Genomic DNA, 15805 nt, shown 5'->3' with positions numbered 1-15805 from the left:
TAGCACATATTTCATGGCATCCATGTGTAATTTGGCTGTTCAATAAGAGTACTGAAAAATGTTTTGACCACCCAACACAGTGTGTGCTGCATTGCTTGGGAAACGTGGAAGTAACATTAATGTGGGATCACTGACATTCCAGCTTCTGCTCAGAGTTTCTCATTAGCTTTTAGCAAAATGCAGAGGAAGGCTTAAGAGAAGTCAGTGTATGCTTTGGGGGAAAGGTCGTACAATTTAAAGTTTTCATAAGGTTTAGAAAATGTGAAGGGATTTGAATAGAGCAAGGTGCTAGCACTCCAAGGTCGGGAGCTCGATTTCCTGGAAGCACACACTTTATTGATGTATGCCTATGTGGTAAATATACATATGTTGCTTTGGATAAGTGCATCTGCCAAATAGTGAAAATGTAAATGAGTGCACTGGGCCCACCGAAACCTTTAGAAGATGCTGTTTTAACATTTAATGCGTGAGAGTTTGTGGGGGCACTGGAGTTTGCTCTTGGCCATTGCACACAGTATCGTGTTCTTTGGCTTTGCGGGGGAACACTTTTTAAGTATATTTGCATTAATGTTACTGGAGAGCCATTACTGTAAACAATAAAGCTTCTGATAGTCAATACCGTAACCACTGCCAGGCCAGTAATACTACACAACAGCGCTACTGTCATAGACATCTTTTAACCACGCTCTCTTTTAGAACAAATCTGTTTTACACTATCCAATTTGGTATTTTACACAATTATTTAAAACCACAGTAGAATGGTTGTATATCTTATTGTGGTAATTGCTACAAGAAACATGACACCATGGAGACCTGAAGGGAAAAAATTAATAGGAGAATCTACTTTGTGTAGATCTGTACATCTTGTTTTAGAACTGTGAATGGGGTATTGTTGAGGCTTTTTTCATAGGTAACCAAAGCAAAACATTCTCAAAATGTTTGAGTGACAAATATAGAATAAGCATGAAAATATTTGGCATTTTTTAGTTCTGTCTCTCTCAGCCTTTTGGTTTGGAAAGTTCTGAAGAGTCGTATTGGCGTTACTGGAATGTGGCGGCTGAGCTAGATAGTTGCTGCCTTTTGCTGCGTGTTGTTGTTGCCAGGCAACTGTTTATTGCTGCGTTCTGTACCGCCCCTTGATATTTCCAGGAGGAAGAGGTGGGGCTTGCAGAGTGACAACAGGATGCGGCGGTACTCCCGACGAAAGTTCTGGTTGAGCAGTCCATACACCACCGCGTTCAGGCATGAGTTAAAATAGGCCATGAAATAACTTGCCACGAACAGCCAATCGGGTACCATGGGCGCTATGCGGGGCGGGTCCATTGCCACTGCCAGGCCAATGAGGTTGAGTGGCGCCCAGCAGATGGCGAACAAGACGAACACGACAAACGTGGTGAGGAAGTGGCGAAGCTCGCTTGGGCGGAGGCGGAGCCTCACATCGCTGGAGACGCGCTTCCTCACCCGGAGCACCAGTGCCCAGATCCTCAGGTAGCAGAACGTCACCACGGTGATGGGCAGCAGGAAGTGCACGGTCACCACTGCGATGGTGTAGCTGGCGCTGACCGTTTGGCTGAAGGTACAGGAAAAGATACGAGGGTCGTAGTCCAGCGAGCCTAGCGCCAGGTTGGGCAGGATGGCGACGGCAGTGAGCGCCCACACCAGGGCGAGAAGCACCAGTGTGCCCGCACGCCCGTACACCTTCTCATAGGCTCCCGCCTGGCAGATGAAGCAGTAACGGTTGACGGCAATCGCCATGATGTTGAAGACGGAGCCGATCACGCTTGCGCCCATCAGGAAGCCGCTCACCTTGCACTCCGTCTCCCCCGGCAACCAGCCTGCATGCAGCATGGAGTGTAGCGCCAGAGGGTAGGGGTAGCACACAACCAGCAGGTCCGCAAATGCCAGGCTCACTATAAATACGTTACCTGCAATGTGCGTACGCACACACACACACACACACACACACACACACACACACACACACACACACACACTTTTCAGTAACAATAAATATCCACAAATACTCATTTATTTATTTATTTTTTATTAATTTCCATTTCATGTTCCTTTTTAACAGAAGCATCTGCAGAATTTGCTAAACATCAGTGGTACATTCCCTCCTGCAAAACTACTCAACCAATCAGAAGCACTCTGCTTCTGCTGAACCTAATCTTATTGAATGAGAAATAAATTCCCCATATTCCACCAACATCCCCAACAATTCAAGAAGCTTGTTACCCCAGGAGGGATATGTGTACTGCTGCAGTATAGCTGTCTGCTATGGTCCATTTAACCAAAAAATAACGCTCAGGGCTGCTCACTTTAACCATATTTTCAGAGGGAAAATGTCTTCATGTCGCATAAACACTTTTATCACTCTCACAGGAAGCTTTTGTCCAATATCCACTCTATGCTCTTACCATGCACTTTATATGCTTTCTTTTATTGAACCTGAAGGAGCCAGACACTGCAGTAAAAGGAAGTATTTATCTGTCTACATCATAATAATAAAACGAAACATCTTATTTAAGGCATTTTATTTTACAAAAATGCAAAGATTTTACTGCATCTTTATCGAATAAATGGTTTTAAGCAGGGCTGTTGAGTCAAACGTCTCAGTCGGCAGATCTCTGGTCCATTGTTGCAGAGTTCGACCTCTTTCATTAACCATGACACTTCTTTAAACACAAGGATCCTAGTGAAGCATCTAGTGAAATCCGATGCCTCTCTGCAGATTTGGCTCACAAATCTGTAGAAATTAGGTCCTGAACTGATTAACTCTGTGCTAGACCAGGGCTATTTAACAGAAGACTGATTAACCAGAGCAAAAATGGAGCTCAACCTTTTGCTAATAGTCACACCTCTTTAACCCAGATTCTAATCTAATTTAGTGAACCCTGGTGCTTCTCTGCATGGTTATGCCCAAAGACCTATAGACACTAGGCCCTCAGTTGGATGTCCCTTGAAGAGTTTAAACCAAATAGCTTAAACAATCAAGGTCACTGACTCAAATACAATGCAAACCTTTATATTTAACGTACTAATTAAAGTTCCTGTTAGATCAGTCCTGTGCACCATTAAGAAACCCTTCAGCGCTTTTTATAGTCAACTCTATGTTTTGAACAGCCAACTTCAAATGATGGCATTTTTTTTTCTCATTTCAAGAATACTCTAGATTCCAATATGTGAAATCTCCTCTGTTTGCACCATTGTCTTGATTCTGATTCTGAATATCTGTATGATCAAATCTTTTATACCCTACACTTTCAGTTTATATTTTTAACGGTCTGCTTCCTGTCAAGCACTAATCTGGCACAGGCTGTGGGAATACTCCTTATTCCAAAATACAGAATTTATTCTGTTTTACGTGATTCCATTCTTCACTTACTCCCAAGTTTACACGATTCCATTCTTCACTTACTCCGATGTTTCGGAGCACTGAAGTCACAGCTATTACCCCTGGGGCTCTAACCTGCTTGATTGACGGTTCTCTGGTGTGCTCGTGCACTCGTCTTGGCAGGGCACCCGCTGCTAGGGGGAAAGTCGCTGCATTTCCATTCGTAAAAGCTTCATCCTCACTATGGATGGGGAGAGGTCCAGGTTTTCAGAAAATTCTTTTGAATCCCCTTCCGGTCTTGAGCTTGACAAAAAAAGTTTTGTAGGTCCTCTAAAATCCAAAGTCAGATCGCAGTTAAGCAGAGTTCTGTTGCAAAAAGAAGCAGGTAACCAAATGTGTGTGGGCGTTTATAGGTCAGGGAAGGTCAGTCCGCACCATGACTGACTGGAACTGAATTGTCGTCCTTGCAACGGTCATGATCTTTGATGTTATAATTCTTTTTCCATCAATGATCAGAATGAATTAAACCACTTGAAGAATTTGAAGGATTCAGTTTGAAGAATGATAAGGATAATGTTATGTGCTCTGTGTGTTGTTTGTTCAGTAACACTGTGTTTCTCTCTCTCTCTCTCTGTTGTTTGTCCAGTAACACTGTCTTTCTCTCTCTCTCTCTCTCTCTCTCTCTGTGTTGTTTGTTCAGTAACTTTCTCTCTCTCTCTCATTCTGCTTTTCTCTTTCTTCCTCGCATAACTTTCTTCTATCCTTTCTCTCTTTTATCCTTCATCTCTTTCTTTTGTCTCAGATTGAATTCCTTTACAGTAATATTGCTTTGTTACCCCTCTCTACTGACGTTATTCTCTTTCATTTTTCGTTTAATTTCTCTATTCTCTCTAAACTATATGAAAAGTAAAGGTGTCACTCACTAAAAAATAAATTCATACACAAGCATGCAAACGAGCAGTAGAAATTCAGATCTGAGCAAGTCTCATTAAATGTCACATATGAGTTCTGAGTATATAAATATACCCCCCAACACACACACTGAATCATCTGGACAGAGGGAAAGAGAAAATACTGGTTTTAACTTTGACATTTATGGCAGATGTGCAGCCTGGCAGCATCTGAGAAGTACATATCCACCAACATATCCAGGCATGCGCGCACACACACACACACACACACACACACACACACACACACACACACACACACACACACACACACACACACACACACACACACACACGCACACACAGAGCTCTGGAAAGAGAGGAAAAGAATAAGGTAGAGTTTCACTTTCACAACATTCTGGGAAGGTGTGTGTGCGCGTGCGTGCGTTCGTGTGCGCGTGCATGTGTGTGCGTGCATGCGTAGGCTCCATGAAATCGGAACACAGCACATATACCCATGCCCACCCACCACAGACACACATACACGCATACATAGATGAACAAAAGACAGTTCCTAATGATCACAATCGATAATTAAACAGTAATGAAATGAGTCAGATTCTTTTCATTGGACTTTGTCAAGGAACAGAGAAGGAAATATAGAAGGACCGCACACTTTTGGGACACTTCTAAAATGTCTTCATATATTTTCTGTCATAATAAATCCCCTTCAACTAGTGGCAAATATCAAGGACTTCATGAGTTGAGTCATGTGGGCTGGCACACAGGTTTACAAGAACCACGCATGCCTGCATGCACACATACATTCTCATAAAAAACACCCATCTTGAGTCAGGAAGGACACTTTGTAGTGGATGATGTGTGGTTTATTCTCAGCACACGCAGCAGTGTATAATCTGTAGAGTACGGCAACTACAAAATATATCTTAATTTGTAGTCTCGTCAGCAGTGCAAAATCTGCTCTGCCTGGAGTTAAACTATCAATATCTACTTCATAGACACAGCTAGAGAGTACGCCACACAATTGTCCATTTTCAAAAGAACATTGTACCATTAGTACTAATTTAACAGACCAAAAGGAATACAAAAATACAAAATTATACCTGTCGGCAGTACCACAAAAATCACAGTCTGGTACAACTGCATGGTATTGCATCATAAAACTAACTAGCCAACTCTTAGCGGCCTTGTTTGGTAGTATGTGCCTGTAAATATAAACTCAACTTTAATGTTTCATGTTGTACAGGTTTGAAAGAAAAATAAACACTGACCTGTAATTCCTACGGCAACCACAAAATATATATTAATTTGTAGTCTCGTCAGCATGCGGCGTCTGCCCACATGAAACTGGCAAATATTAGTAAAAACTATAATTGAAAAGCTTCGGATATAAAAATAACTGAAAGTGTCCATATATAACTAATTTTGTGTGTGTGTTTTTTACTGACATTCGATATAAAAGTTTTTGTCGCTTCAATTTATCATTACGTCATTATTTCATTGAACTCGGCAAAGAGCTCATTCTTACTCACAGCAGTGCAAAATGTGTTCTACCGCGAATATCCCAATTCTCTAATTTTGCCAGAGCTGCATAAGATGATGCAAGAAAGGATGTGCCAAACTAATTTAGCAGGAATTTCACTACATAACTGTTTTACCCATTACACACGTTTATGAATTGCATCATTTCTGATTGATTACTATTATAAAGGGTCATTTTGAAAAGTCTATCTAGAAACCAGATAAATGTAGTGTAATGTAATAAACACATGCAACCTAAAATGTTTGAAACCAGAGTGCTATAGTGTGAACCATTTGCAGTGAGTCATTTTTTTGAGGCATGGAATGTTTGCAGTATGGTGAAACTGTTGTGTAAAATATTTAGTGTGGTGTAATCTCTTGAGTGAAATGTGTGTAGTGTGGAATGTTTGCAAAACAAAATGTTTTACTACTGAATGTTTGCAGTGCACTGATGTAACGCAGTAATTAGGCGAGAGGCAGGATTACTGGATTACAAGGAGTGGATTACTGCTTAAAATAAACTGGACAACACGAGGAAGAAACGTGACAAAGCACAATGACGATGACGTAGGAACAAAAATGGCAAACCAAAATGTAACAAACAAAGGCAAGAGAACACGGAACACGGAAAAGGTCAATCGAAAAGGTACAAAAACACAAAACAGGAAGAGAACCAAAACAATCAATAATGAGCCCAACTAAACACGGGGCTTATATATACACACACTAACGAAGGTTAACAAGGCACAGGTGAATCCACTAAGGAGGCAGATAAAACCTAAACCAAAACAAAGAAACACGTGTAACAAAGACCAGTAAGTCAACAAAAACGCCAACAAAGACACCACTCCCACGGTGACACCTTTTGGGTTTTTTTCATGGTCTTTGTTAGGTAGACAGCAATCATGACAAGTGTATTTGCAATGTGGCATGTTTGCAGTGTGGTGTACTTGCAAGACAGATAAGTTATAATGCACTGTATTCAGCATATGAGATGTTTGCAATGTTTTTAGTATCAAGTATTTTTTTAGTATCAAGTGTTTGCAGTATTCTATATTTACATCGTGGAAGGTTTGCAGTGCCATGTGTTCACATCTCTGCAGGTATGCTCGGTGGCTGCATGCCAGTGTGTGTTTCAGTATATCAGGATTGCACACTACTGGTCCTGCTTTGATATCCCATGAAACAAAAAGTGGCTTCATGAGCCACTGAAATCCTACTCAGAAATCAGCACCACTGGGCATGTGGAAACGTCTGTTTTGGGGGCTTGCATTTGGTAGACAGACACTAGACACATCTTAATTTGATTCTCTGGCCTTACATTAGGCACACATACACTTACATATATGCATCCCCCCACACACACATTTTGGGAGTGCGGGGTCAGGATGATCGCAATGGCCCCAACCAAAGACAAGAGGCTCAACAATTCAATCATTATTAATGTTTAACTATTGACATTAAATTATATAAAGGCAGAACAGACAGTACTCCATTTGGTCTTCCTTTCCCCACTCCCCACTAGGTTTAACCGAGTCCCGGCTTGGGAGAAGGTACCTTACAGCGACTTGTTCAATCAAATCACTCATGGCCCTCCGGCTTTTTGGAAAACAGAAATGGAAACAAAGGAAACTATGGGGAGACAAAATCACAATATGCCAAATACTGCTTTACCAGTAAACATGGGTGACATCCTGTGTACAAAATCTTTGTTTTGGCTGCAGTTTGACATCCCTTGATATCATTTTGCCTACATTTATGAAATCAGTCATCTTGACCAGAAATTGGTCAGTTTCTGACTACAGAACTGCTCCTTACTGTTTACTCCTGCCACTGCCCCGGTAGTGCATATTACGCACATCGGTGTGGCTGGTGGGTTTGACGTGTCACTGTCACTGATGGGTTGAGAGTAGGATCCAGCCAGCAGCTGCCCAGTAGTAAGAACCTAATTTGAGATTAAATGTTGCAGACCAAAAAAACTGCGCAACAAATGGAATCTAGTCTCTGACTGAATGCTGTCACATTTGGCCCCTCCTAGTGTCTTGTCATGGTTACCCTGTCTCGTGTATTTGTTTTGTATTGTATGTTTCGTTGATCTCTGCCTATCATTTGTAGCAACTGTGTCTTGTTAACCCCATTAGTACTTGTATTTAAACTGTCTTGTTCCCTGTTTGTTTGCTGGTCATTGTGTTAATCCTAGTCGCTGTTTGCGATTCCTAGCCTCTGTGTGTTAATCCATGCCTTGTTCTTGGTTTCTCTGGGTGTTATTGTTATTCCATGCCTCTGTTGTGATTTCTCTGCTTGTGTTATAGTTATAGCTGCTTCCCCCTTTTTGTGATTGTGTGCTTTTGTTTGTTTGTTTGCTATGTATTCCCGGACTCCCCATGCTGGCTCACTGACCCTGGACTCTGATTGTGGACTTGCCCTTAATAAATATCACACTTCTCAGAGTATGCATACGCCTCCTAACCGCTCATCGTTTCAAATACATACAAGTTAATGTATATTGTATATTTGATTAAAATGTGATCAGGCAGAAATTGTAGTCATGTTGCTTATATTCATAGTTTTCTACGTGTTACAGTCAACTGCATAGTGAAAGTAACAAATGAAATAACCTATACCAAGATAAAAGATTAGGAAAATGTTGGTCATTTGTGGAAAGGTAGTCAATTCTAAAGGCCAAATTACATAACATTCCAGGGGTGTCTGCACACATGCACACAGACGCTCACACACACATATACACATACACCAGGCACATTTTCTACATAAGCTTCGGATCATATCTCACACTGCTTTGTTGACACTGACACATGAGTCACAAGGAGCACTGGCAACCTTCACAGCTCCCTAAACCTTCCTAAACATAAATCTTCACACATATGTTTGAAAAATCACCATAAATATTTTGGAAACACCAAACTCTTCCATTTACTCTGCTTCGGCGTTACAGCCAAAGATCTTCCACATAGCAAGCCAATAACTCTAACAACTTGTCTACTATGAACAATAAGAAAATTAGATATATCAGTGGTAGGTATGGTTTTTAAGTAGGTCAATGGAAAATTCATACTTTTTCCCCTTTTTTAAAGATGAGGACCATTATTATGATGTTAACATTTAGTGTGTGTTTTTAATTTATGTAATTAAATGTAGTTTATGTAATTTGTAATTGTTTTTAAGTATTAAAATGCTTAAGAGTACATTATTGAAGTTCAAACTGTCCAATCTTAATTATCGATAGCTGTATATACCTGTATAAAAATATCATATAACATTACCACATTCCTGGAGGTGTATCGATATGCACATTTTCAGGTTTGATGCAATTTTTATTTCTGATGTCAAAACTTGCAAAAAAGACTCAAATGATTCTTTACAACTCTAGTTATACAGGTTAGTTTGGTTCAGAAAAATACAAATACTACTTAAAAATAGAAGAATGCAAAAAAAGCCTGTGCTTGTGCAAAAATGTAAATCCTAGAAAACAACTGACCTCACACCACAAAAAACCTGAATTGCTTAATGGCATCATGGTTCCCATGGCAGCACCTCTGTTCCCTGGTGTTTCCTTGTTTTGATTTCTTTTGGTTCCACCCCCTAGTTAGTTCTATTACCTACCAGTTTTTGTAATCACCTGTATCTTGTTTCTCCTCGTTACTCTGTGTATAAGCCCCATGTGTTCAGTTTGTCTTTGTGAAGTCTTGCCAACTTGGTTATGTTTCTGAGCAGTTGCTATCGTGGCTGTTTCCCTGGTTATTTGGATTTCCGCATGTTCTTTTTGCCCTGTTTGCCTGTTCCCTGTCTGATTGGCTGCTTCATTGACTAATTCCTGGATTTCGACCCTGGCTAGTACTTTGTACTACATTTGTGGAGTTCCCTTGTCCTCTAATAAAGCTGCATTTGCCTTACTGCAAGCGGCTCCATCTCTGCACATGCTCAGAACCTTACAGAAGACTTCACCAAATCTGGAGTCGGCAGTTATCGAATTCAAGACATGCGTATCCAGCTTAGAAATTTAGAGGACATTATCAAGGAAGCGTCTGACTTTGTCACGTGTCTCAACCAGTCTACGGAGGAGAGACGCCACCCAGCCTGCTCCTGTTCCTGGCATGAAGGACGCCACCCAGCTTGCTCCTGTTCCTGCTGTGGAAGAAGTCACCCTGCCAGCTCCTGTTCCCATGGTGGATGCCACTCAGCCTGTCCCCGTATCTCGTACCAGGCCTGTCCCCGTGCTTTGTACCAGGCCTGATCCATTGGCCGCACCTCGAGGCTCTCCTGTGCCCATACTAGCTGCTTCGCGTGACTCATGAGGCCTCTTTGTTGGCTTCCCAGACCCCAGTGTTTCCTGTACCCTCTGTGCCTGCCAAGCCGGCACCTGTGACTACCCCCATGTTCCTCCAATCACCTGTTCAGAACACCATGATAATGTCTGTTGTGATTCAAGTCCCAGTCGCTGTGGTTATACCTGTGTCAGTCCCATTGTCTGCCCATTTCGGTCCCTGTGCCATTGACTCTCTGTTCCGATGCCTATGTCTCTCTTTGTTCCAGTCCTGGTGTCATTTGTGCAATCTGCAGTCCATTCCATGGTGCAGTGCCCTGTTCTACCCATGTTTCTTGTGTCCTGTGTACAGATCTAGTCTTGGTTCTGTTCCGTGTTTCTTGTTTTTTTGCTAGTTTTTTGTTTCGCGCGCATTGAGGTGGGGGCGCATTGAGGTGGGGGCACTGTCACATTGGACCACATTTGCGGGCAAGCCTTGCTTTTAGGGCAGGATGGCATCCATCCTGCCAGGGAGGGCGCTGCTCTCCTCTTTCTTGTAACATACAGTTTTGTAACAGACCTAGTTCATCTCTGACAATCTATAGCAGAGGCCAGGCAGCAGACAAAGAGGCTACACAAACCGTCTGCCGGTCTCTACAAAACGTCACTCAAGGTTTACCATACTGACACTGTGTCTGTTTCCTGAGCTAAGCAGAAATACAGAAAACCTAATTAGTATTAAAGTACGTGACTCACAGAACACTGCGAGCACTTTTGATCTCAAGCTAGGATTACTAAATGTTAGATCCCAAACATCTAAAGCACTCATTATAAATGAAATCCTCACAGATCATAGATTTAATGTACTCTGTCTAACAGAAACTTAGATCAAGCTAAATGAGTACATAGCTTTAAATGAATCGTGTCTTTCTGGCTACAGCTATGTACAGCTCCGTCATAACTGGCCGTAGGGGTGGCATTGCAGTTATTAATAGTGACACATTAGGTGTAAACAAGACCCTCTGAAATTGGACTTTAGTTCTATATTTGAATCAGTTGATTTCACTCAATGTATAAGAGAACTCACACACTCTGGTGGAGATACGGTTGATTTAGTAATGACATACAGTGTAGACATAGAGAACATAGTCATACTACCCCAGTCTAATGCCATCTCAGACCACTGTCTCATTTCATTTGAACTACATACGAGCCACAATATAATGACCTCACCTCCCTACCAAACCAGGTGCATGATCACGTCACCCACTGCATCTAGATTTATTGCAAATCACCCAGACTTATCATTTGTGACTGTGGTACCCTCAAACCCCACAGAATTTGATCAAATGACTGAATGCTTAAAAACATTATTTCACTGCACATTCAATGATGTTCTATTTAGGAATAAAAAAACTAGGGACAAAAAATTAGTACCTTGGTATAATGACCACATTCGCAATTTAAAACAGAAAGATAGAACATAAATGGTGCAGAACTAAACGTAGTCTTCCCATTCACATTGAAGGAGAGCCTTCTCAAGCATAGAAAAGCACTTATTACCACTCGAACTTATTACTCTCTCGACACTAACCAAAGAGTTACACAATAACAAAACTAATCCTAGATTTTTATTTAGTACAACTGCACATCTAAGTAGGAATAAAACTGTCACCAGTGCTCTGATTACAACATCACATAGTAGTAATGAGTTCATGATTTCTTTTTAATGAGAAAATTAAGCATATTATAAATAACATTCAAAGTATTAACGTGACATCAGGCAGCTACTGAGAGATCAGAACCAAGCCAAAAAAAAAACCCCTCTGGAATCCTTTACTCTTATCCAAGAGCCTGAACTTATATCCCTGATCATTCTCAAAACCTTCCACTTGCTTACTATATTTACTGCCTACACACTTTCTTATGGTAAACTGGGATGTTCTGATGCTGTCACTTCACCTCTCTTTTGTCACTCAAGTTTGTTGACTGAGAGCAGTGGAGTCCAGGGTGCCCTCATGCCGCTGGTTCTTTCCGGCTCTATCCTTATAGCTGTGCTGTCATAGCTACATCTGCCGGAGTCCATCTTTGTACATTATAGTTCCCGAATTTACACACCTAATAATCTGTTCTCTCTTTCTGCTGAGGTAAACCTCTTCCTGATGTACTGTTACTGAGTCTCAACACGTCTCAGTTGCCATGGCTTATCCCAACACCCCCTGATTCCTTATTGTTTGTACTGTTACTATTATAGTGTCCGCTGTTGGCCAGAGGAAGATGGGCCCTCTCTTTTTGAGTCTTGGTTCCACTCAAGGTTTCTTCCTCATGATCTAGGGAGTTTTTCCTCGTTACTGTCGCCCGTGGCTTACTCACTGGTGGCTTGGACTCAGACGTGTGTATACACCGGCTGTTGTAAAAAGTGCTATATAAATAAATTTGACTTTGACATTGACTTTAATGTTCCAGTGAGTATGCTAATCTTCCTGCGCTCACAGACTCTCAACCTACTATGTACTATGCTACACAGGCACGGCTGATTATTACTGTGCATGGGAGGAGAATTGGACTATTACTGTCCATCATGTAGGAACTGGCCAATGAGCATACCAATGCAAATTTTAAAAAACATCTATACTATATAGGAATACCCAGCTATGCAAAATGCTGACAAATTCATCACTCTAAGTTAATAAAACAAAGTAAAAACCCACACAGACAGACTCTTATTTTGTACTGGGCTTACAAGCAGAAGCGTTTGAGAATCCTTATCTAAGAGACCCTATCACTTCCCCTACTATGTCTCCACCTTCCTCCAGTGTTCAGCCCCATCTTACACTTGCCACGCCCCCTCACCTATGCCTAATCGTCTTCCCCCATTTAAAGGCCTGTTTGTTTATCTATTGTGAAGCCTCTTGTGTTTTGCAGCAAGGACTAAACCTTACTATCTAGATCTGCACTGGCATTCTTTGAACTTTTTTACTCATCTCTGCCCTTGTCTTTGGAGTACCCCACACGCTGTTGTTTGTTCATCACCTAAACCTCTGCTTCTTAATTAATTCTGAGATTGTCTGCCCCTCCCGTGACATCTGCATCTTGCAATTGTGTCCTGTTAACAAGTCCCCTTTTATAACAAACTCTTCACAATCACTCGTGTTTGGGGTAAACTCTCATCAAAGGGGGCGTGTCATCATGGATACTGTGATGATGTGTTGAATGTTGGTAGCACATTTGCAGATAAACAAATGTCAAAATGTCTAAAACCCAACTCTATCCTGTATCTGTCTCCCCCTTTCTCTCTCTGGGTCATCTTCACTTTCCCTTCTCACCGTTCCCTCTTATGAAATGAACGGAAACGAAGATCGGATTACTGAATGTACATGCCAAGGCCGAGTGCTCGGACTGACTATATGCCCCTCGATCCTGCATCTACAGTGTCCTCTCCTCTCTCTTTAGTTCTCTCATGTAACATTCTGTTTCACTGTCTCTGTATCCCACTCTCCATCTATTCCTTCGACAAAACACACATAAACAGCTTCTATCCATCACCTTAGCTACTGCGACTATGTATTCTCTTTAGAGCTTCGAAGCACTTTATGGCTTATAATGGCCTTAATGGCCTTTTCTTAACCATCTGGAGAGCTTTGGCACATTTGCTGCATGATGCTGTTCGAAATCAATGCTGCTCTCATGGGCTACGTGCTCCTGGTTACCCAGTATCCAACCCACTCCTTGCTGTGCTTATGTGGATGTTAGTGCTTTAGTTTCATCTATTTTGTATTTTTATATTAATTGTTGATTGAGTAGTTTGATTGAGATTTTTTACCCAGGGACTTCAGGTAAGGGCTCTAGGAAAAGACTCCAAGTAAGGACTTTAAAGCATGATACAGAGATGGTAGTCTATTAGTGAAGATACACAGATGAAGAGGCATCATTCTAAATCATATGCACCTTATTACTGCTATAAACTGTGTAGTAATAATAGTTTTAGTGAAAAGCCAGGGTGCATATTGCGTGTAGGTAGACACAATGTGCGTGAATACACAAGCACACACACACACACACAAACCCCCCACACAAGCATTATGTTTTTTTATAGCCTTGGAAATGAGGATATATCCAAGGCTATAAAATCCAATGGTGCAAACAGAGCTAGCTTAGTTTGTGTCACATTTTAAAAGCCTGAAAGCCTACCGCAATTACCTGAGTTTAATGCGCTAGTAACGGATCGCAGTCTTCCCCAACACACAGGGTTACTGCTCCCGTTAGGTCTCATACAGACCTTCACATACAATGATATTTTACATTTGCTAGAACAGTTTTGTTGACTGTTGGGTTACGTAACGTATAAGCATCTCGCATAACGACAAAAGTTTGAGGTAAAATCTTCCAGTTTAACATGTACACCAGAGTACACCCGAAGCTGCGAATGTTGGCAATTGTTCAAATAAATTAACGACAAAAACGTATTGATGGATTGTCAGTCTGTTGATCAACTTGTTCGCTGTTTTACAGTACGAACCACTACACAAGGATTTGGTGCCCCATGAAGAAAATGACCTAATGCTCTATATTTGGGTAACGGTCATCTGCAGGCCCTTTGAATTGTGCTTTCCCTCACAACACCTAACACTAGTCTCCAGACAGTAGTATCTACCTACATTGTTGGATTAGTACTAGACATCGATGCCGATTCCAACCGCGTTTGTTTCCGGCTCCGTAAATCCGTCCAAGTGAAAGCACACTGGTTCTCAAAGCGATTTTCTGTAACACGTGTTACTTCGCGTTACTCTAAAGTATATGGGAGTTTCATTTTATACCACAGGAAGCCCGCAGCGCGCTTGCGTTTCGTGCGCGTCATTCATTTCATTTATAGATTATCATTCATAAGGGAGAGAAACTGCGCGTGAGTAGTGTTGTGAATAAAACTTTCGGTTGTTTATTCATTTAGCGTTTTTCATTGACCATTTTTCTTCACCCAATTACCAACACGAGCTATTGGCAGGAACATATTAACTGTAATTTACTGAAACATCTTAAAGTTACAGGTAGTCAATATTATCGTCTCACACACACACACACACACACACACACACACACACACACACTCACCTGCGTTTCTGAGTTTTCGGTTTCTGAGTACCGACACGATGACTAGCATATTACCGAGCACGTCCACCACGCTGGTGAAGATCAGAACGCTCGCCAGCACTATAACGACCCACGCGGGCTGCGCACTCGCTCCAGCGCCCCACGTGCGTCCCTGCCCAACTTCTGTCCGGTTTCTAATGAGCGTCACATTCTCGGTCATGTCGACTAACTAGTGCCCTGATCACTAAAGCGGTTTCCTCTTCCCGGAATGGAAAACCGTTACAGTTTTCGATCGGGACATTTCGTAGCACTCCCTCGACATTCTGTAGCCTACCACGCTGCACTTCCCCGCTCCGATCCGTTTTCCTTTACGCGAGTCACGGAGTAACGCGTGGCCACCGCGAACTGTTCAGCTTAACTGATAAATATTGCGAAACTTTGAGGTACACCGATGCTTCGTGTCTCAACAGTGGCTCTGCTACGAGCCAACGCAGTGCTCCGGCTGGCACGGGCTCTCCGGCTTCTTTGTGTCTTCCAGCATTTCCCACCGATGTCCAGAGGAACGCGAACGAGCACCTTACATCGTCTCGTCTCGAGTCAGTTGCATCGACTCTCCTGAGATCTCTCACTGAGATGGTGAGCGCGAGCTACCTCAGCGCTGTCAGGTGGGGCTCTCGTCTCTCG

At 42.0% G+C, this 15805-nt stretch overlaps 1 protein-coding gene across 1 annotated transcript; it reads right to left on the bottom strand.

Annotated features, from left to right (window-relative positions):
• Positions 1–1062: 1062 nt before the first annotated feature.
• mtnr1ba (melatonin receptor type 1Ba) lies at positions 1063–15341 on the bottom strand. The gene is made up of 2 exons (XM_027012162.2): positions 15143–15341; positions 1063–1925 (listed from the first exon to the last, which is right to left on the bottom strand). The coding sequence occupies exons 1-2, from the start codon at positions 15339–15341 to the stop codon at positions 1063–1065; spliced, it is 1062 nt and encodes a 353-aa protein (XP_026867963.2).
• Between the last annotated feature and the right edge of the window lie 464 nt (positions 15342–15805).

The sequence above is a fragment of the Electrophorus electricus genome, chromosome 15 (assembly GCF_013358815.1).
Source record: "Electrophorus electricus isolate fEleEle1 chromosome 15, fEleEle1.pri, whole genome shotgun sequence".
NCBI classification, from domain to species: Eukaryota; Metazoa; Chordata; class Actinopteri; order Gymnotiformes; family Gymnotidae; genus Electrophorus; species Electrophorus electricus.
This window is presented reverse-complemented; position numbering and strand designations above follow the sequence as displayed.

Coding starts and splice junctions, on each gene's coding strand:
- mtnr1ba (XM_027012162.2), bottom strand. CDS start 15,341: ATGACCGAGAATGTGACGCTCATTAGAAACCGGACAGAAGTTGGGCAG. Junction 1,926..15,142: donor CCGAAAACTCAGAAACGCAG/GTGAGTGTGTGT, acceptor CGCACATTGCAG/GTAACGTATTTATAGTGAGC.